Here is a 21656-nt window from a genome sequence, read left to right as displayed (position 1 = left end):
TCAACCATATACAAACAGAGATAATTTATAGCAGCCTTCTGTATGTATACAAGAAACACTCCAAGTCAAACTAGTGATATAAAAATCATAAAGAAGGTAAAGCAAGGCAGATGGAAATATTTTAAATGCTCATATGAAGAATTTAAGGCCTCAAATGTGTCTTCAATCAGTTGTCATAAGAGGAACCTTCTACAATTCAAAGAAACCTTGTCCTTGAAGCTCATATGACAAAAAGGTAGTTCATCACTGTGTAGAAAGTACTAAAAAGTGATTAAAATTGTATTCAATGAAGCAAATCTTGATTTAGTATGATAACTATGGAAGAAATTGGAATAATCTCAGATCCTTTTTATGATACTCAGTCCATTCTCCGCATATATTTGTTACAATTACTACATTCTAGACTCTGTGTGAAGTTCTGGAGATATTCAGACCCTGTCCTCACTTAGCTTACAGTTTAGTTTTAACATTGTACAATCACTGTCAGAATGGAGGAAGGTGTAGCCACTCAACTAGGAGGCAACTGTCCTGGGCGGAACTCACATCATTCAAGAACTGATATCACTGGACAGCATCATGTGACACAACACGTCAAGAGTGAAGACTCTGTATTACCACAGTGGAGAGACTGGATAACCAGGTATGATGCCACTTATACGTTGATGTGTTTATCTGTGCCAATCATGACTCCCCTTGATCAGGAATAACTCCAACCCCTTTCTCTTAAAGGTTAATTTCTCCAAATTGCTACAGTATTTTGTCACATTCACTCTACTTCATAGTTCCTGCTTTTATCAGTAAGTCACTTTTTGTCTACCCCTGTGGAACATTAAAATTTATGGGGAGTTTAAAAAACAAAAATTGATGCCTGGATTCCCTCCCTGGAGAGTCTGGTTTAACTGACTCTAAAGGGCAACCAGGGTTGAGAATCTCTCTCATCCATATTTCCACAATATTTTATGCTAGCCAGAGTCTTAAAATTCTCCTTTCACTCTTATACTATTAGTTTCTTTGCTGCAGAACTCTTAACCAGCATCTTTACATTTTCTTTTCTTTGAACTGTCTTGTTTAAAATCTTAAGGAGTGTCCAACAGAAAAATGGACAAAGGACCCATGGCTGGCAACTCACAAAAGAAACACAAATAACTAACAAACATCTGGAAAACATTCAACATCTCCTCTTGTAATCAAACATGAAAACATTTAACATCTCTCAACTAGTAATGTGTTCGTTAAAAATCCAGGAAATAGGCCTTTTCATACACTGTGAGTAGGAGTGTATTTCAGAAGAATTTTTATGAAGGCAAATAGGCAATATATTTCAAAAGTTTAAAAAATGTTACTTCCAGCCAGGTATGGTGTCTCACGTCTGTAATCACTGCACTTTGGGAGGCCAAGGTGGGCAGATAGCTTTAGGTTAGGAGTTCGAGAGCAGCCTGGGCAACATGGCAAGACCTTGTCTCAACCAAAAATAAAATATAAAAATTAGTTGGGCATGGTGGTATGCACCTGTAGTCCCAGCTACTCAGAAGGCTGAGGTGGGAGGATTGATTGAGCCTGGAAGGTCAAGGCTGCAGTGAGCTGCGATCGCGACACTGCATTCCGGCCTGGGTGACAGAACTAGACCTTGACTCAAAATAAAACAAAACAAAAACAAGAATGTTATTTCCTTTGGCCTAGAAATTCCAGCTCTAGGAATTTACCTAAGGAAACAGACATGAGTCCAAAAGATAAGTGTTCAAAGAAGTTCATCATAGCAAACAGAAACAACTTAAAAGTATTTATTTAGGGCACTGAATCAACAAATTTTTGTATCTCTACGTAACAGAGTATTAAATGGCCACAAAAATGCTGGGGCTGAGATTGAGGGTGGCAGAGAAGGTATGAGGTTTACTGAGCTCCTTGCCTGTACAGACACATTTTTCCTCTTGCACAAACGTATACTTAGACATGACAGATATACATACATATGGGGACGCAAAATTGCATAAGAGGACATAAAAGAGGGATTACAAATGGGAGACGAAACAAAAAAATAGGCTAAACTGAAATAGGAAAAGGAGGCTTGGTGAGTAAGATGCAGAATAGGGACTTTACAAAGAAGATGCAAGAAACTAAAAGGAAAAGCAGTGTTGCTGTTATGGAAAACAATATGGTGGGTCCTCAAGAAAATTAAACATAGAATTACCATATGATCCAGCAATCCCACTTTTGGGTATATACTCAAAAGAACTGAAAACAGGGGCTCAAACAGGTATTTGTATTCCCATGTTAATAGCAGCATTGTTCACAATAGCCCAAAGGTAGAAGCAACCCAAATGTCCACTGATAGATGAATAAACAAAACGTGTAATGTACATAAATGGAGTATTTTTCAGCCTTAAAAGGAAGAAAATTCTGAAATATGCTACAACATGGATAAACTTTGAAAATATTATGCTAAGTGAAGTAAGCCAGTTACAAAGACTCCACCTATATGAGATACTTTGACTCCAATTATACATATGGTAGACTGTTCCACAGGTTACAGAGGCTCTGTGCATTTTTTCTTTATGCTTAAATTTAGATAATCTCTATTACTATGTCTTCAAGTTCACTTACCCTTTCTTGAGGACGTTATGCTAAGTGAAATAAGTAAGTCACGTAAGGGCAAACACTGCATAATTCCACTTATATAATGTACCTAAAGTAGTCAAATTCATAGGGATAGAAAGTAGAATAGTAGTTGCCAGGGACTGAGGGGAGGAGGGGATAGGGAGTTATTGTTTAATAAGAAAATCATTTCCGTTTAGGAAGATGAAAAAAGTTTTGGAGATGATTAGTGGTGATGTTTGTAAAAAAATGTGGATGTACTTAATGCCAATGAATTGTAAATTAAAAATGGTAAATGTTATATTATGCATATATAATAAAAATTGCAGGTCTGAAAAAAATTCTAAAGGACAATAATACTAAGTAATCTGATACTGATAATTGCAATATTAGCTTTGTTTTCTTTTTCAAGGAAATCGGTCCTTACTAGCACTTTTGAACACTTTGTCTCTTGCAAATCCAGTACATGTCAAACTTCTGAAATGCTACTCAAAACTTCACAATAACACAATGTGTTAGTATTTGAGAGCCAAAAGATAAAAACTTTAATCCTGGCTCCAATCTTAATTAGGTATTAGCTGGGGGAAAATCAGTTAATTCTTTCTAGACTTGTGCTTCCTATATTTAACATGAACAGGGTGGTCATTTCAACACAAAAATGAACTCAAGTTTCTTTGCTACTCTGATATTCTCTAGTTCCACAGTCTCTAAGTTCCCCGACAACACTTTACACATTATAAATATCTTTGTTACATGGGTGGTTGAGCTTTGTGTAGTTTTTTTTTCCCCCTAAGAATGCTGTATTGGTATATGGAAGATTCTATTTTGTATTTTAACATTCTTTTTTATGTTTATATCTTCTGTCATTTCATTGCCTCCAGTTAATATTTGTAAATTTTTTGAGCTAAATTTGTCATTAGCGTCTCCATTACAATTATGAAAGAATACCTGTATTTTTTCTTAAATCTCAAAACAAAATTAGGATTTTTTCCCCTAGAGAAAATTTGACTATCTCTTAATTATTTGATACCATTTATTTTGATTTTTAAGGACTATAACTGCCCCCGCCCCCCCAATAAAAGTAGTAAGCATGGAATGCTTTTGTTCCATAAGATGGGATTCTTTCCAAGGACTCTACCTTCTAGGTCTTGTCAATGTGGGAAAATAAAGTTTCAACATTAGTGTTTCCTTATAAAAGATCAGAGAGCGAATGTTTGATTCATGCCCACTTTACTAAACAGTTGTTTCCAACTATTTTAGCCCCTAAATATTTCTTTAAGCTTTTTCCTCTTTTTGATTCCCAGCACTACTGTCCTAGTTCGCACCATCATCAACATTTTTGAATACTACTGTTTTACCTTTCAAATAGGTCTTCCTGTCTTCAAGAAGAATGCCTTTGATGCCTTTAAAACATTGGCTTCTTTTAAATCTGACTTTAGCACTAAGTGAACTATGTGAAATATAAATCTGGCTGTCATCCTTTTTTTTTTTTGCCTTTAATCAGTTTATTTTTATTTTTATTTATTTTTAATTATTATTATACTTTAAGTTTTACGGTACATGTGCACAATGTGCAGGTTAGTTACATATGTATACATGTGCCATGCTGGTGTGCTGCACCCATTAACTCGTCATTTAGCATTAGGTATATCTCCTAATGCTATCCCTCCCCCCTGCCCCCACCCCACAACAGTCCCCAGAGTGTGATGTTCCCCTTCCTGTGTCCATGTGTTCTCACTGTTCAGTTCCCACCTAAGAGTGAGAATATGCGGTGTTTGCTTTTTGTTCTTGCGATAGTTTACTGAGAATGATAATTTCCAATTTCATCCATGTCCCTACAAAGGACATGAACTCATCATTTTTTATGGCTGCATAGTATTCCATGGTGTATATGTGCCACATTTTCTTAATCCAGTCTATCATTGTTGGACATTTGGGTTGGTTCCAAGTCTTTGCTATTGTGAATAGTGCTGCAATAAACATAAGTGTGCATGTGTCTTTATAGCAGCATGATTTATAGTCCTTTGGGTATATACCCAGTAATGGGATGGCTGGGTCAAATGGTATTTCTAGTTCTAGATCCCTGAGGAATCGCCACACTGACTTCCACAATGGTTGAACTAGTTTACAGTCCCACCAACAGTGTAAAAGTGTTCCTATTTCTCCACATCCTCTCCAGCATCTGTTGTTTCCTGACTTTTTAATGATTGCCATTCTAACTGGTGTGAGATGGTATCTCATTATGGTTTTGATTTGCATTTCTCTGATGGCCAGTGATGATGAGCATTTTTTCATGTGTCTTTTGGCTGCATAAATGTCTTCTTTTGAGAAGTGTCTGTTCATATCCTTTGCCTACTTTTTGATGGGGTTGTTCTGGCTGTCATTCTTGTACTTTGAGCCCTTCACTGGTTTCCAGGGCCTACAGAATAAAATCTAAGCACCTCAGCATGGCTGATTAGGCCTTTCATCACCACTGTATATCCTGATGTTCTAAGACCCAAGGGTTGCTGCCTCAGCAGATACCAAGCAAGCCATATGTGCCTCAGCACATACCACACAAGCACATCCATGATTTTGCTTCTGTGTGTAACCCCAGGTGGTGGAATGTCTTCCTTCCCCTTTTTTTCTGGGTTACCACCTGCTTATTTTTGAAAATTTGGCTCGGGGGCATCTCTTCCAGGAAGTTTTCCCTGTTCTCTCGCATAACCTGCACGCACTTACCATGTCATACTATAATAATCTCTTTTTGAGTCTGCCTTCTTCTCTGGACTGTAAATTCCCCAAGAGCAGTGCTATGGTTCAAATGTTTGTTCCCTCCTAAACTCCTGTTGAAATTTAATTGCCAGTGAAATGGCACTGGGAGGTGAGACTTTTAAGTGGAGTTTAGGTCATGAGAGCTCTGTTCTCATGAATGGATTAATGCCATTATCATGGAAGTGGGTTTGTTATCAAGGGAGTGAGTTCCTAATAAAAGGACAAGTTTAGCCCCCTTTTACCTCTCTCTCTTCCCCTCAACCTGCTTTATTCTTCTACCATGGAATGATATAGCAATCTCACCAGATGCCCTTGATCTTGGACTCTCCATTGTGGAGAGAACCACGAGCCAACACATTTCTGTTCGTTGCAAATTATCCAGTCTTAAAGGGGATATTACCACTGACCCCACAGAAATACAAATAACCATCAGAGAATATTATAAACACCTCTATGCACACAAACTAGAAAAGTCAGAAGAAATGGATAAATTCCTGGACACATACAACCTCCCAAGACAGAACCAGGAAGAAACTGAATCCTTGAACAGACCAACAATGAGCTCCGAAATTGAATCAGTAATAAATAGCCTACCAACTAAAAAATAGGCCAGGAGCAGATGAATTCACAGCCAAATTCTATCAGATGTACAAAGAAGAGCTAGTACCATTCCTACTGAAACTATTCCAAAAAACTGAGGAGGAGGGACTCCTCCCTAACTCATTCTATGAGGCCAGCATCATCTTGATACCAAAACCTGGCAAAAGAAAAAAAGAAAATTGAATCCAGCAGCACATCAAAAAGCGAATCCACCACGATCAAGTAGACTTTTCCCTGGGATGCAAGGTTGGTTTGACATATGCAAATCAATAACTGTGATTCATCACATAAACAGAACTAAAGGCAAAAGCCACATGATTATCTCAATAGTTGTAGAAAAGGCTTTCCATAAAATGAACACCCCTTCATGTTAAAAACTCTCAATAAACTAGGTATTGAAGGACCATATCTCAAAATAATAAGAACCATCTATGACAAACCCACAGCCAACATCATACTGAATGGGAAAAAGCTGGAAGCATTTCCTTTGAAAACCAGCACAAGACGAGGATGCCTCCTCTCACCACTCCTATTCAATATAGTATTGGAAGTCCTTGCCAGAGTAACCAGGCAAGAGAAAGAAATAAAAGGCATCCACGTAGGAAGAGAGGAAGTCAAACTATCCCTATTTGCATGATTCTATACCTAGGAAACCCCATAATCTTGGCCCAAAAGCTCCTTAAGCTGATAAACAACTTCAGCAAAGTCTCAGGATACAAAATCAAGATACAAAAAATCACCAGCATTCCTATACACCAAGAGTCAAGCCAAAGCCTAATTAAGGACATAATCCCATCCACAATTACCACATACACAAAATAAAATACCTAGAAATACAGCTATCCAGGGAGATGAAAAATCTCTACAATGAAAACTACAAAATATTGATTGAAGAAATCAGAGATGACACAAACAAATAGAAAAAACATTCCATGCTCATGGACAGGAAGAATCAATATCATTAAAATGGCCATATTGCCCAAAGCAATTTACAGATTCAATGCTATTCTTATTAAGCTACCATGACATTCATCACAGAACTAGAAAAAAGAATTTTAAAATTCAAATGGGGCTGCACACGATGGCTCACACCTGTAATCCCAGCACTTTGGGAGGCTGAGGGGGGTGGGTTGCTTCAGCCCAGGAGTTCGAGACTAGCCTGAGCAACATGGCAAAACCCCGTCTCTGCAAACCAACCAACCAACAAACAAAAAAACAGAAATTAGCTGGGCATGCTGGTGTGTGCCTGCGGTTCCAGCTATTTGGGAGGTTAATGTCGGGGGATTGCTGGAGCCTGGAATTTGAGGCTGCAGTAAGCCATGATCACACTGCTGCACTCCAACCTGGGGGAAAGAGCAAGATCCTGTCTCAAGAAAAATAAGGCCAGGCACAGTGGCTCACCTCTGTAATCCCAGCACTTTGGGAGGTTGAGACTGGCAAATCACCTGAGGTCAGGAGTTTGAGACCAGCCTGGTCAACATGGCGAAACCCCGTCTCTACTAAAAATACAAAAATTAGCCAGCCGTAGTGGTGTGGGCCTGTAGTCCCAGTTACTCGGGAGGCTGAGGCAGGAGAATTGCTTGAATCTGGGAGGCAGAGGCTGCAGTGAGCCAAGATTGTGCCACTACACTCCAGCCTGGGTGACAGAGTGAGACTCTGTCTCAAAATAAATAAATAAATAAAATAAAATAAAATAAAATAAAAATTCATATGGAACCAAAAAAGAGCCTGAATAGCCAAGGCAATCCTAAGGAAAAAGAAAGCTGGAGGCATCACACTACCTGACTTCAAACTATACTTCAGGGCTACAGTAACCAAAACAGCATGGTACTGGTACAAAAACAGACATATAAACCAATGGAACAGAATAAAGAGCCCCCAAAATAAGGCCACATACCTACAACCATCTGATCTTTGACAAAACAGATAAAAACAAGCAATGGAGAAAGGACTCCCTATTCAACAGATGGTGCTGGAATAATTGGCTAGCCACGTGCAGAAGACTGAAACTGGACCCCTTTCTTACACCATATACAAAAATCGACTCAAGATGAATTAAAGACGAATGTAAAACCTAAAACTATAAAAACCCTGGAAGACAACCTAGGCAATACCACTCTGGACATAGCACAGGCAAAAATTTCATGGCAAAATGCCAAAAGCAATTGCAACAAAAGCAAAAATTGACAAATGAGATCTAATTAAACTAAAGAAAACTAAAAGCTTCTGTACAGTAAAAGAAACTATTGAGTAAACAGACAACCTACAGAATGGGAGAAAATTTTTGCAAACTATGCATCTGACAAAGGTCTAATATTCAGCACCTAAAAGGAACTTAAACAAATCTACAAGAAAAAAAACAACCCCATTAAAAAGTGGGCAAAGAACATGAACAAACACTTTTCAAAAGAAGACATACATTTTATTTTATTTGCAATAAGCATATCAAAAAAAAGCTCAACATCACTGATCATTAGAGAAATACAAATCAAAACCACAATGAGATACCATCTCATACCAGTCAGAATGACTATTACTAAACAGTCAAAAATTAACAGATGCTGGCAAGGCTGTGGAGAAAAAGGAATGCTTATACACTGTTGGTGGGAGTATAAATTAGTTCAACCATTGTGGAAATCAGGGTTGCAATTCCTTCAGAAGCTAAAAACAGAATTACCATTTGATCCAGCAATCCCATTACTGGGTATATACTCACAGGAATATAAATCATTCTGTAACAAAGACACATGCATGTGTATGTTCATTACAGCACTATTCACAATAGCAAAGACATGGAATCAACCTAAATGCCCATCAATGGTAGACTGGATAAAGAAAATGTGCTACATATACACTATGGAATACTACACAGTTGTTAAAAAGAACGACATCATGTACTTTGCCAGAACATGATGGAGCTGGAGGCCATTATCCTTAGCACACTAACACAGGTACAGAAAGCTAAATATTGCATGTTCTTACTTATAAGTGGGAGCTAAATGATGAGAACACCTGGACACACAGAAGTGAACAATACACACTGGGGTCTACCTGAGGGTGGAGGGTGAAAGGAGGGAAGAGGATCAGGAAAAATAACTAATGAGAACTAGGCTTAATACCTGGGTGACAAAAAAATAATAATAATGCATGGGTACAACAAACCCATGTGACATGAGTTTACCTATATAACAAACCTGCACATGTACCTCTGAACTTGAAATAAAAGTGAAAAAAGATAAATCACCCAGTCTTAGGTATTCTGTTATGGCAGCACAAAAAGGACTAAGACAAGACAAGCAGTAACCATGTTTTCCTAACTGCAGTATTCTTTTTTTTTTTTTTTTTTGAGACGGAGTCTCGCTCTGTCACCCAGGCTGGAGTGCAGTGGCGCGATCTCAGCTCACTGCAAGCTCCGCCTCCCTGGTTCACACCATTCTCCTGCCTCAGCCTCCCGAGTAGCTGGGACTACAGGCGTCTGCCACCACGCCCAGCTAGTTGTTTGCATTTTTAGTAGAGATGGGGTTTCACCATATTAGCCAGGATGGTCTTGATCTCCTGACCTCGTGATCTGCCCGCCTCGGCCTCCCAAAGTGCTGGGATTACAGGCGTGAGCCACCACGCCCAGCCTCCTAACTGCAGTATTCTTAGTGTTTAGCACACTATAAGTATTTCAGTATTATAAACAAGTCATCAAAATACTAGAGCAAAACTCATCACAAAGTCCACCTTACTTTGTTCTCCTTAGGTTACAGACATGAAAAGCCTAAGGCACAGAGAGCTGGCAAAGGAATGGATTGCTAAAGGGACTGCTTTGTAATAGTACACAGTAGGTGCTCTTTCTTTGTCATATGCAATTTTTTTTTTTTTTTTTAAGAGACAGAGTCTCATCACCCTGTTACCTAGGCTGGTCTTAAACTCCTGGGTTCAAACAATCCTCCCACATCTGCCTCCCAAAGTGCTGGGATTACAGGCATGAGCCACTGCACCCAGCCATAATTTTTTAATGTATATTTTCATTAAAGGGACATACCAAATTTCCCATGAATGATTACTTTTGATATTAGGGAATACAGTTGACACAACTATGTTTAACAAAATACTAATTTAATAAATGATTGGTAACTGATAAGCAACTTTTCAGACCAATTTAAGAAGCAGAAAGAATAATGAAGGATATTATATTCCTCGAATACTGGGAAAGCATGATACTTTTTGGATCAATATTCCTTTTTTAGTTTTTGAAAATGTGACTGTAAAAGAGATTTCTCTGTTCTAAATATGACAAGCCAAGAGGCTTCTTGACTCTGTAACCTGTGTCCCAGTTACAAAGTACTCTATTATGTCAAACAAATACAAACTTTGATAGGTACAGTATAACTCTCTTTTATTTTTTTATGTTTAACAGGGTCTCACTCTGTTGTCCAGGCTGAAGTACAGTGTACAATCAAGGCTCACTGTAGCCTCAACCTCTGGGTCTCCAGCGATCCTCCCACCTCAGCCCCCCAGTAGCTGGGACTACAGGCTCACACCACTACGCCCAGCTAATTTGTGTATTTTTTGCGGAGACGGGGTTTTGCCATGTTGCCCAGGCTAGTCTTAACTCCTGAGCTCAAGCGATCCACCCGCTTGGCTTCCCAAAGTGCTGGGATTATAGGCTTGAGCCACCACTATGCCTGGCCATAACTTTTTTTTTTAAGTAATCTAGGTCCAATGCTTCATCCGCTTTGGATCTAAAAGCTTCTAAATTCACTTATTCCACTATCCAATTAAACCTTTTGAAAATTAGGCACTCATTTCCTGATTTGGCAGGATTAAGCTTAGATGCTTGGGTGAACACGAGTCTTATCTCTCAAGCCATCACTTTTAATTGGCAGCATGTAAAAAGATAACACAGAGTTTTAGCTGACATCAGAGTCTATTGCCATGGAAATATAAACATAGGTTTGTATTAAGCATGTCTCAAAGCAAGTTTTAGGACTGCAGAGAGACTTGAAGAGAGACAGGAAGTCAATTTTATTAAAAATTTATCCTTTAAATGTTGTAGTGCCCTAGGAGATCAGACCCTCAGTGATCTCATCCAGCCTCATGGCTTAAAATACCATTGATACACTGATGACTCTGAAATTTATATCTCCAGGTTGGACCTCTCCTTTGAGATCCAAACTCTTGTATCTATTTTCTTCACCTCCTCAATTTGATGTCTAGTAGGTACCTCAACCCTCCCAGTTCCACTCTGTGCTCCTGATACAGCCCTCTCCCACCCAACTTTCTCTGCATACAATCTTCTGCATTTTCGTAGAGGTCAACTTCCACTAATCCTGTCAACTCTACCCCAAAAATATAATAGAAAGATGCTTTCTCTCCACTTCACTGCTTTCAAGCTACCATCATTTCTTGCCTAGATTGTTGGGATTGACTCTGAATTTGTGTCCCTGCTTCTGTATTTGCCTTCCCCTTCATGCTATTTATTCTCATATAGCCCTTGGAGAGATCCTATTATAATCAAAATAAGATTATGTCACTCCCCTGCTCAAATCCTCCACTAGCTTTTCATCTCATCCAGAGTATGACTCAATGTCCTTTAATCACTGATTGCTGTCTCCTGACTCTTTTTTTCTTCTTCATCCATACTGGACTCCATGTTCTTCACTGAATAGGGCCTTTGAGTACACTATTCCTTCTGCCTGGAATGCTCTTCCCTCAGATTATGACTTGTTTTCTTTCCTCCTTTAGGTCTTTACTCTAAATAACCTTTTCAGTGAGGCTTTCTGAAGCCAGTAATCTAAACTTCCTATTCCCATCCCTCCTTACGTGTTTAATTTTTCTCCTTAGCTTTTACCTAACTTACTATGTAATTAACTTATTTCTACTGATACTGTCTTACTAGAATGTAAACTTCATGAGGCAGGGATTTTTGTCTGTGTTTTCACTGCTGTATCCTCTGCACATCAGGAAGTGCCTGGCACATAGTATAAATTCAATAAATATTTCTTGAATGAATAATTAAAAAAATGGGTGATACAGGTCATAAAAAATAAGGATTACTAATGAAAACATGATTAACAAAGGCCTATGAGCCTAACGTCTAAAAATATTCACACATTGTTGGTTTTTTGTGGAAATCTGTCTTTGGAAAATCTTTGACTTTATATCCCATAAGACCAGGGTTGATTCCTTGTATCTTTGTAATGTGTAACTTTAGAGATGAGTGTTCAAGAAGGAAGAGGATGATGAGAAAAATATAAGTGAGTATTAAATAATTTCAATTGTTTGCCATGCTGTATGAGCTAATGATTTTTAAAAATTATTACTACATACGACTTACTATTCATAGCTGACTGAAATCAGAAATGCAAAAAAGGTTATTCATTGATTGAATTAGCAGTGTCTGGCACACAGTAATGTAATATATAAAGTAAGTTGGGCTTGGATGCCATCCAAAAGGGCTTAGTTATTGAAGCAGTTTTATTTCTGAAGTGATACTAAAGAATAGGCATGGGTGTCCAGGCTAGTTACAGTTAAATTTAGGAATAAGGCACAGTAATAAAGATACTATCTTTAGACTTGAAAATTATAAATCCTTAGTTGTTATTCCTTATCAGTTTATAAAGTTAACAATGAATGTACAGACTACAAGCTATCAAATGTACTGTAGATGAAAAGGGCAATAAACACTAGTCAGAGTTAGAGGTAGAATGATATAATGGAAAGGTAAGAATTGGGGCCAGGCACGGTGGCTCACGCCTGTAACCCCAGCACTTTGGGACACCAAGTAGGAGGATCGCTTGAGCCCAGGAGTTCAAGACCAGCCTGGGCAATATAGCGAGAGCCCATCTTTAACAAAATAAAAAATAGAAAATATATATTTTAAAAAATAAAAAAGAAAGGTTAAGGATTGGGAGACCTGGGTAGTAGCCTTTACTAGCCACTTACTAGCCAGTAAGTAACCACTTACTGGCTGTGTGATTTGGAGTAAGTCATTGAAGCTCTCTTCCTTATCTCACTTGTAAAATGTGAGGATAGAATGATAGGCTTCAAAGAGTCTCTGAGAACTAAGTATTGTAGGATTTTTTACTTCAAGCTTAACCACTGTGGTAGCAAAAATAACATACTCTCTGCTCCCCTCTCCCAAAGTATGTCCACATCCAAATCCCCAGAATTTGTGAATATGTTGTTACGTGGCAAGGGGAAATTAAGGTTCCTAATAAGTCACCATAAAATAAAGAGATTATTCTGAATTATTTGGTTGTGCCTAATGTAATCACAAGAGTTCTTATAATGTAGAAGAGGGAGCCAGAAGACTGGGGATCAGAGTGATGTGATGTGAGAAAGACCTGAACAACCATTGCTGGCTCTGAAGATGGAGGAAGGGGCCACGATGAGCCAAGGATGTGGGCAGCCTCTGGAAGGTGGAAAAGGAAAGAAAACAGATCCTCCTCGAGAGTCTCCAGAATGGAGCCCAGCCCTGCTGACACCTTGATTTTAGCCCAGTGAGACCTGTATCAGACTTCTGACCTCCAGAACAGTAAAAAAATAAACTTGCGTTAATTATTAAGTTTGGTAATTTGTTACAGCAGCAGTAGATAACTAATATAATCATGATACTAACTGTAACTAGAAAAGTTGCACCCAAGTTTATCACAGATGCAGGGTTTTAAATGAAAATCCTATACGCAGATTTTTGTAAAGATCTTCAGTGTCATAAGTAATGAGAGATCATGAAAAGTTTGTTGAAAAGCTGTGGGAATTAGCAGAGAGAGTCTATATGGGAATACAATTTTTACTAATGATTTTTTACTGATGATTTTACTAATGATTTTGCTAATCATTAGTAAAATTTTTACTAATGATTTTGCTAATCATTAGTAAAATTTTTACTAGTGATTTTGCTAATCATTAGTAAAATTTTTACTAGTGATTTTGCTAATCATCAGTAAAATTTTTACTGATTCATGTGAAGAGAAGAAACTCGGATATTTTATGAAGGAAAGAATATGGCCAAGAGGAGAAATTCTTCTCTGGGCTTCAGTTTATTTATCTAAAAACTGAAGGACTAGAATAAATAATTTCCAAATTTTTCTAGCTCTGAAATAAGACTTTAAAACCCTGATGGATGCTAAAATGGGCCTTTGACACCACTCCCCTACCCCATCCCACAAAGTACTATAGTTATTTTTAGTATCTGATGGTCAAGCTTCACAGAAAGCTCTCAGTTTGGTAACAAGGAAGTAGCTCTGAATTTTAACCCTGACACTTTTTTTCAGGTAGGATGTATGAGAAAATTTTCTTTTCTTTTCTTTTTTTTTTTGAGATGGAGTTTTGCTCTTGTCACCCAAGCTGGAGTGCAATGGCGCGATCTCAGCTCACTGCTACCTCCACCTCCCAGGTTCAAGCAATTCTCCTGCCTCAGCCTCCTGAGTAGCTGGAATCACAGGCGCCAGCTACCATGCCCAGCTAATTTTTGTATTTTTAGTAGAGATGGGGTTTCACCATGTTCGCTGGGCTGGTCTGAAACTCCTCACTCAGGTGATCTGCCCACCTTGGCCTCCCAAAGTGCTGGGATTACAGGTATGAGCCACTGCGCCCGGTCCACTTTAGTTTTCTTACTCTTCTGCCACTTCACACATAAAATCATGGTAAACATTTAGCTAGGTGGATTTCCCATGGAATGAATCATTTTAGATGAAGGTTTATTCCTTTATGTAACTCAACTTTATGAATTTTTGATGAAACTTTTTCTAAAGTGAAATACATGCTCTATTTTTATACAAAATTTAATAAGTACCATATAACCTTTTCTTGAAAAGAGTCATCACCAGTAAAATCAATTGCTATATTGTGTTGTAAACACAGTAATGTTCTTTCTACACAGATGTCTGCAAACTATGGCCTGCAGGATGTTCTTGTAAGGCTTGGGAGGTAAGAATGGTTTTTACATTTAAAAAATATTGTTAAAAAAAATGTGACCTTGACCATATACGGCTTGCAAAGCCTAAAATATTTACTATCTGGCCCTTTACAGAAAAGTTTACTTACTCTTGCTCTAGAAAAAGATGTACAGGCCTCTTCAACAAATGTCTCCAACTAGATTCAATTTTATGCTCTGTCACCAAAGGAAACTATTTTTATCTTGGCACAGTGTCTGACAGAATAGTTCTAATATTTGTGGAAAAATAAAGGTCATTGGTATTTAAAATTCTTTTGTTGCTTCTTCTCGTTACACAGTCTCCTACTCATCCTCAAGTTTTCGTCAGTCACAATAACTGCCTCTAGCAGTCTCTTCTCTAACTCCCACCTTTCTAATCTCAGTGGAAATTTGGTAACACAGCTTATAAATATTTTAAGGTAAGGTTAAATTGGTTACATGAAGACCCTAGACCTATTTTCTGAGTAGAATACAGGTGGTTTGGTGCAGCAATTTGGTGACTTATTTTGATTGTCCCAAAGCCTTTTTCTTTAGTTCCACGTTCTCTATTACCCTTTGGAAAAGCAACATTTCAGGACGAATGAGGTGTTACTGTAGTATACCTGATCATTTTTATAACACAAAGTAGCATTACAACTGAAAAGATATTCATCAAAAGACTGAACTGCAGTAATTGGAGTGGTAGGATTTTCTTGGAATATCTGAATTTATTACTACTTTTACAGTGAACATACATTACTTTTGTAATCAGAAAAGCTACCTTAATTAAAAAAAAAGAAAAATCAGAAGGATCTGTCTACTCAATCTTACTGACCTAACTCAACAATTTTCATTTGGCATATTTTCTATCATAATTTGATCATAGTTTTTAGAGGTTGTAAATACTGTGTTTATGTTTTTATTTTGATTCATACTTGGCTTGCTGAAAAATACGCTGTAAATATAAAATACTGCAGTAATGCCGACAATCAACATGGTAAAAGGTGACAGTCTTTTTGATTTCTGCTCAACTCATTATTTTATACAATAAGCTCAGACGAATAATACCCAATTTGGATAATGTTACGCTTGACAAAACACTTTACTTCATTTAGTCCTCACAACAACCCTGTGAGGTAGGCACATTCTCGGAGGTAAAATGACGTGGGCAAAGTTCCCTGGCTCGTTTGGGGAAAGGCTCAGCAGCCGGGCCAAGAAAGGTCTTTGGGGGCGCAAGTCTTTGGAGGGCAGGTCTTTGGGGAGCGCTTTGAGTAATATTAGAGCTTTCACTAAACCTTGGCCTCTTACGTCCCCTCCCCTGAGATTTACCTTTATATACTCAAGTTCTTTCATGCCAGGAAGGTAGGCTGAAGGCTTCGAAAACCTGCAGCTCATACCCAAAGCTAGCACTGTCTATCCCTGGAGACCCAGCGCCCAAGATTTCCACTGGGCGCATAGCGCACGGCACGCCTCCTCCCCCGAGCCGCAGACTGAGTAACTGGCCCCGGACTAACCTGACCAGGTCGGTCATGCAGGAGCCCACCACTACCACCGCCGCCACCTCCTCTTGCCACTGCCTCTGGGATTCCCCAGACGCCGCCATCGCTCAAAGGTGCTGCTGTCCAACCTGGACGGTGACCTCTGCCCTTTGCCCGACCCCGTAACCAGAGACGCCACTCCTGCCCTCCCTAACGACGCGGGCCTTTCAGACGCCTACGCGGGTCGCCCACCTGACTGCCCGAAATCACCCCGCCCACCAAGTGTCCCCTCTTCTTCCTGGAATAGTCTCCGTGCACAGCCTCACGTAACAGGGCCCTCCTGATATGGCGAGACTCCGCGCTCCTCGCCACTCACGGGGCAGGCGCTGAGGAAGGAACTGTCAGGCACCGCGGGGACGCCTTTCCGAGCGCCCGGCTCGGCGCGGCGCGGGGGCGCGCACGCCGCCCAGCTTCGGGGCCGCAGAGGGGGCGGGGCGGGACGTCCGGGGAGTGCGCACGCATCCTGCCCGCGGCGCGCGCGCAGGTCGGTGCGTCGGTCGGGGGCGCGCTCGGGTACCTGTACCCCACGTAGTCGCCGGTTACCGATCGGACTAAGTTCCAGGTACCTGGACTGGGGCTGGTGCGGGGAGGTTGGATCCCGAGTCGCACAGGTGGCGTGGAGAACTGTGGTTTAAATATGGCCAGGGGACTCGCCTCCTCTTCCTATGGAGAAGGCCCCCGTTCCAAAGATGCCCTTCTCATCCCCATCACGCTGATTCCCTCAAGAACGAGCCCCCAAGGCCAGAGGCGTCTCTTTCTCCATATCTGGCCCATCCCCTGGTCCCTGTAAACCCCGAGTATTAGTTCCTTGTTGCCTGATGAGGGGAATCATACAGTTTGGAAGAGGGGAGAGTGTCCCTTTTTAAGACGTCCCCTAGAGTGGGGTGGTCATTCTTCGGGTCTGAGCTAACTTGTTTTTCTCGAATGTTGCCCCTTGGGGGAAATTGCTTCCCCAGTGTAACTTCCCTCGTGCGCTGTATGACGTCGACGTGACGCAGCAGGATGCCACCCCTTTCCGTTCCATGACGTCAGCAGGGCACATGTTTCCGTGTTTGTCATCTCATTTTAATTGCAAGAACCTGGATGGTGCTTTAGACGTCTTTGTAATCCCCAGGTCTCTCATCAAAGGACCTTTTGTAACTTTATTTTGGGGTAGCAGACCCTTGCAAAAATTGTAATTTTGCATTGCCCTTTTGCAATACGTCAAAATCAGGAAATACAAATTGCAGGAGTAGCATTCAGGGGACTCTGACCACCGTAAATGTTTGTATATCTGGGGTGTGTTATAGTGCTGCCATGCGTAAGAGTTACTACCGGTGGTGACTCCCTGTCCATGTACCCGGTTCACTGCACCAAAGGACCAGTGTTTTTGGCTAAGTGACTTCTGATTTTGGAGTCACTGTATTCCACTCCCCACCCCACCCCCCCCTTTTTTTTTAGAGAAGTCACACCTCCTCATGGTTGAAATAGATTTTAATACTGCGTGAAACCTTGCACTGTTAAAACATAGTATTATGGCTGCCCTGGAAATAAAGAGAATTCATTCTCTAAGGTGTCATCCTAAAGTCACGACCGTTGCTGAATTAGAATGTATTGTTGTCACTTAGTATGGTTTGGCTTCTAGAGCAAGGTTGTTCCCTTTAACATTTGACTAGTGAATCACTCAGACCAGGTTCAGCAGTAGGTCAACAATAGTCCAGTTTGTTTTTAGTGGTAAAGCAATCATTTGTTTAAATTTGTTACTTTTTGTCTGTTCACATTTTATAAGATATACGCTTTACAAAATCACCTTGATGCTTTTCTCTTTGGTGATAGAAGTTATCAATGTTTATTTGAGAGAATGATGGGTATAGTGGACTTGGAGAATCCGGATTTGGATTCTGATCCTCCAGCTTCCAACATTCAACAAGTTACTTTATTTTGCTGAGCTTTAATTTTCTATTTGTCAAGTTTCTTTAGCTTCCACTTGTCAAATGGGAACAATTATTGTTCTCAGGGAACAGAGTTGGGGAAATGTAAATGAAATTACAGATAGAGATAAGTAATATAATGCCTGATAATGGGTAGATAGGTGTCTAGAATGTGTTGGTTCTGTTTCCTTCTTTTGTAGAAGCAAGAGATAAAGTAATAATGGGTACTGTGGGGAAAAACACAGAAGAACAATTCTGTAATATAGGTGAGACCCTTTTGCTTTTTTATAAGATAGGTATATTTGTACTTAGCATATGACTTTGATAAGCATCCCTTCAAGAATTGTGACATAGACATGAAGGTGGAAATGTTGGCGAATAGAAAAAAATAGGCTTCAAAATTATGATGTGGATTAGTATACTGTTCAGAATCAAATTATAATAATTACCCATATTATCTGCAAACTGGGAATTAAAATTCTTTACTACCTCAGGCTTGTGAAGATCAACTGCAGTAATATATATGGACGCTCCTTGTAAGTGATAAAATGTTTAAAAAAGTACATGATTTTTATGATTGGTAGTATAGTGTTAGATGTTTAGTCTTACTTTGAAATGAGAGACTAGTCAGGGGCGGTCATCTGTTAAGCGGTCAGAAGAAGAGCTTGTTTTATATTTACAAAAAGGATGATTTTAGAACTGAAGTATGAATATAAAGGTGTTAATCTCGAAGATACTTCTGGTTGTCATCACTATATAGGGTCAAAGTGTTATTATTTTTTGAGCTATCAAATTAGCAAATAAATTTATTACTTACTATCTGAAATAATAAACTGAAACAGGTTCTAATTTTCAACATTTATTTTAGCAAGGACTTGTAAGTTTTCATGTGGTATAATGTATGAAAACTAGAACCAGAGCATCATTTACTGGTAACTTGCTGGAAATTAATTTTCTTTTGATGTGGCATTATTCTTTAAAATTGAGGAAGGAAACGATCATTTGAATCGACTTTTTCCTCTGAAGGAAGAGGCTTTCATTTAGAAATCTATTAAGAAGAATTCGTGTACTCCCTCCCCCAGCCCTATGAGTTTCCAGATAATTTAGATATGATGTATTGGTTCTACTTTTGTGGTTTTAAGTGTAAGGACTTAGTGCCTTAAAGTCAAATACCTTAAGATCCATGTTAGTCTGTGTTGCTTGATAGCTGCATAGATGTATGTTTTCATAATTTAATTGTCAAGTAGATTTTTGTTATATCTATCCCTTGGATTTTGTTATATCTATTCCCCTACCAAATTCTGGGGAGGGGGCACATTATCTTCTCTCCATACTGAAATATTTCTCTAACTTTTGTCCCCTTACTCATTTATTTATTAAAAAATGTTTATTGAGTGTTTAGCATGTGCCAGGTATTTCTGTTAAACCCTGGGGATTCAAAACATAGACCCTGCAGGGAAGAGATCACGTAAGCAGGTAGTTATACTACACTGTGGACGGAAAGGTGTTAAGAAAGGTGTATCAGCAGTAGGCCGGGCGCGGTGGCTCACGCCTGTAATCCCAGCACTTTGGGAGGCCATGGTGGGTGGATCATGACGTCAAGAGGTGAGACCATCCTGGCCAACCTGATGAAACCCCGTCTCTACTGAAAATACAAAAATTAGCTGGGCGTGGTGGCATGTGCCTGTAGTCCCAGCTACTCGGAAGGCTGAGGCAGGAGAATCACTTGAACCCGGGAGGCGGAGTTTGCAGTGAGCTGAGATTGCGCCACTGCACTCCAGCCTGGCAACAGAGTGAGACTCTGTCGCAAAAAAAAAAAAAAAAAAAAAAAAAAGAAAGATATATCAGCAGTAAATAATTTCTAGTAAGTAATAGCTTCAAGCAGGTCAGCCTGTTGTAGAGTTTTATATGGTATTATCCATCAAGTTTTTACTCCTTGTGGGGACACACAGGGAGAGATTGCTAACTCAGTGATGTGTGTGTTTTTGTGTTGGGATAGAGGATTGTTAGCGAGGGCTCCTTGGACTCAACTAAGGTAGAATGAGTGAGATAGAGTGGGACCACTTTGAGTAGAGTGTGGCAGTGTAGAAATCAGCTTTGGGAAGGAAGAGGGAATTGTATTTCAGGAGTTCCTTCTGTTCCTGAAAAGCAGTGATGTAGTCCCAGTCCTGAGTAGCTGAGCAGCAGTGAGGTGGTTTCTTCTGGAGGATCATTGGAAGAGGCTGCGCTAGAGATGGGAAATGAATTATTTATTCATGCAAGAGGAACTGCTGTATGCTGTCCAGTTTTCAGGCAGAGTGTTGTATCTAGTCCATTTGTAAGCCCTGATCATTATTCTTTCCTTCTGCTTTCAGTGGTGATTTACAAGTCAAGTTAAAATGTCCCCAGAAGTGGCCTTGAACCGAATATCTCCAATGCTCTCCCCTTTCATATCTAGCGTGGTCCGGAATGGAAAAGTGGGACTGGATGCTACAAACTGTTTGAGGATAACTGACTTAAAATCTGGGTATGTACCAGAATGAATTCAGTCAATGTACCAGAACCAATTCAACCTTTACCTAATGACAGCCCTTCCTTACAAGACTCATAAAAATTGACTGCCACAGAAACCCACCAAGTCATCATCTCATCATATGTTGATTCAGTTGGTTTTGTTCAGTTCTTGACATTTTATGTTTCAGGTTATTTTATTTGTGTTGTGGACCATTGTTTTATGACTAGAATGTTCATGTCTTTTTTTCTGTTTTTTCTTTGTGAAGAGCATGCCGTCAGAGTTTTAAAAGTGTGTTTTTCATTCATTGGCTTGTTTTCTTATTGTATTTGCTGCAGTCCAGCAACAAACATATTCTGAATCTGATACCATTTGGTAAACTCTCTTAATATGAATATTATAATAGCTAGCCAAAATGGGTCATTTCTCACAATGGGGTTGAAACAGCAAGATCTCACACCTAGAAATGTTGCATTAAAAAACAGATTTTTTTTTCCTGAAACAAATTTAGATTTACAAAAAAGCTACAAAAATACTACAGGAAATTAGCATTGTTATAATATTGTTAATTGTTCTACAGGTCTTATTTGAATTTTGCCAGTCTTTCCATTAATGCCTTTTTTGTTCCAGGATCCAATCATCATGTCTCCTTAGTCTCCCCAACAGTGACAGTTCCTCAATTTTTCTTTGCCTATCATGACCTTGACACTTTTAAAGAGTACTGGCTACTTATTTTGTAAAATGTGCATCCACATGGGTTTGTCTAATGTTTTCTTTTCATTAGAGTGAAAAATATGTTTTTTTCCCAAGTGTAGTACAGATGTGTTGTTGTACCATCCTCAATGCATCAGATCAGGGAATATATG

At 39.4% G+C, this 21656-nt stretch overlaps 2 protein-coding genes across 18 annotated transcripts in view; one reads left to right on the top strand and one right to left on the bottom strand.

Annotated features, from left to right (window-relative positions):
- The window catches only part of RBKS (ribokinase), a 107224-nt gene extending 90637 nt beyond the window's left edge, over positions 1-16587 (bottom strand). For 3 of the 5 annotated variants that reach the window (XM_016948269.4, XM_016948268.4, XM_016948270.4), the window contains exon 1: positions 16366-16543. In XM_016948269.4, coding sequence (XP_016803758.1) covers positions 16366-16454 — 89 coding nt within the window. In that variant the 5' untranslated portion in view covers positions 16455-16543. Of the gene's footprint in view, positions 1-16365 lie in introns of all 5 variants that reach the window. The other 2 variants (XM_003308943.7, XM_063790009.1) reach the window with 2 other exon arrangements.
- Positions 14819-21656, top strand: part of BABAM2 (BRISC and BRCA1 A complex member 2) — a 455408-nt gene continuing 448570 nt past the window's right edge. For 6 of the 13 annotated variants that reach the window (XR_010149589.1, XR_010149590.1, XM_001160262.7 and 3 more), the window contains exons 1-3: positions 16812-16951; positions 18500-18565; positions 20654-20805. Coding sequence is in view for 9 of the 13 variants with exons in the window: in XM_001160262.7 (XP_001160262.1) it covers positions 20678-20805 (128 nt within the window). In the remaining 4 variants the exon portion in view is untranslated. Of the gene's footprint in view, positions 14866-16660; positions 16952-18499; positions 18566-20653; positions 20806-21656 lie in introns of those variants that run through there. The other 7 variants (XR_010149587.1, XR_010149588.1, XM_063790007.1 and 4 more) reach the window with 3 other exon arrangements.

This window comes from Pan troglodytes, chromosome 12, assembly GCF_028858775.2.
Source record: "Pan troglodytes isolate AG18354 chromosome 12, NHGRI_mPanTro3-v2.0_pri, whole genome shotgun sequence".
Taxonomy (NCBI): domain Eukaryota; kingdom Metazoa; phylum Chordata; class Mammalia; order Primates; family Hominidae; genus Pan; species Pan troglodytes.
This window is presented reverse-complemented; position numbering and strand designations above follow the sequence as displayed.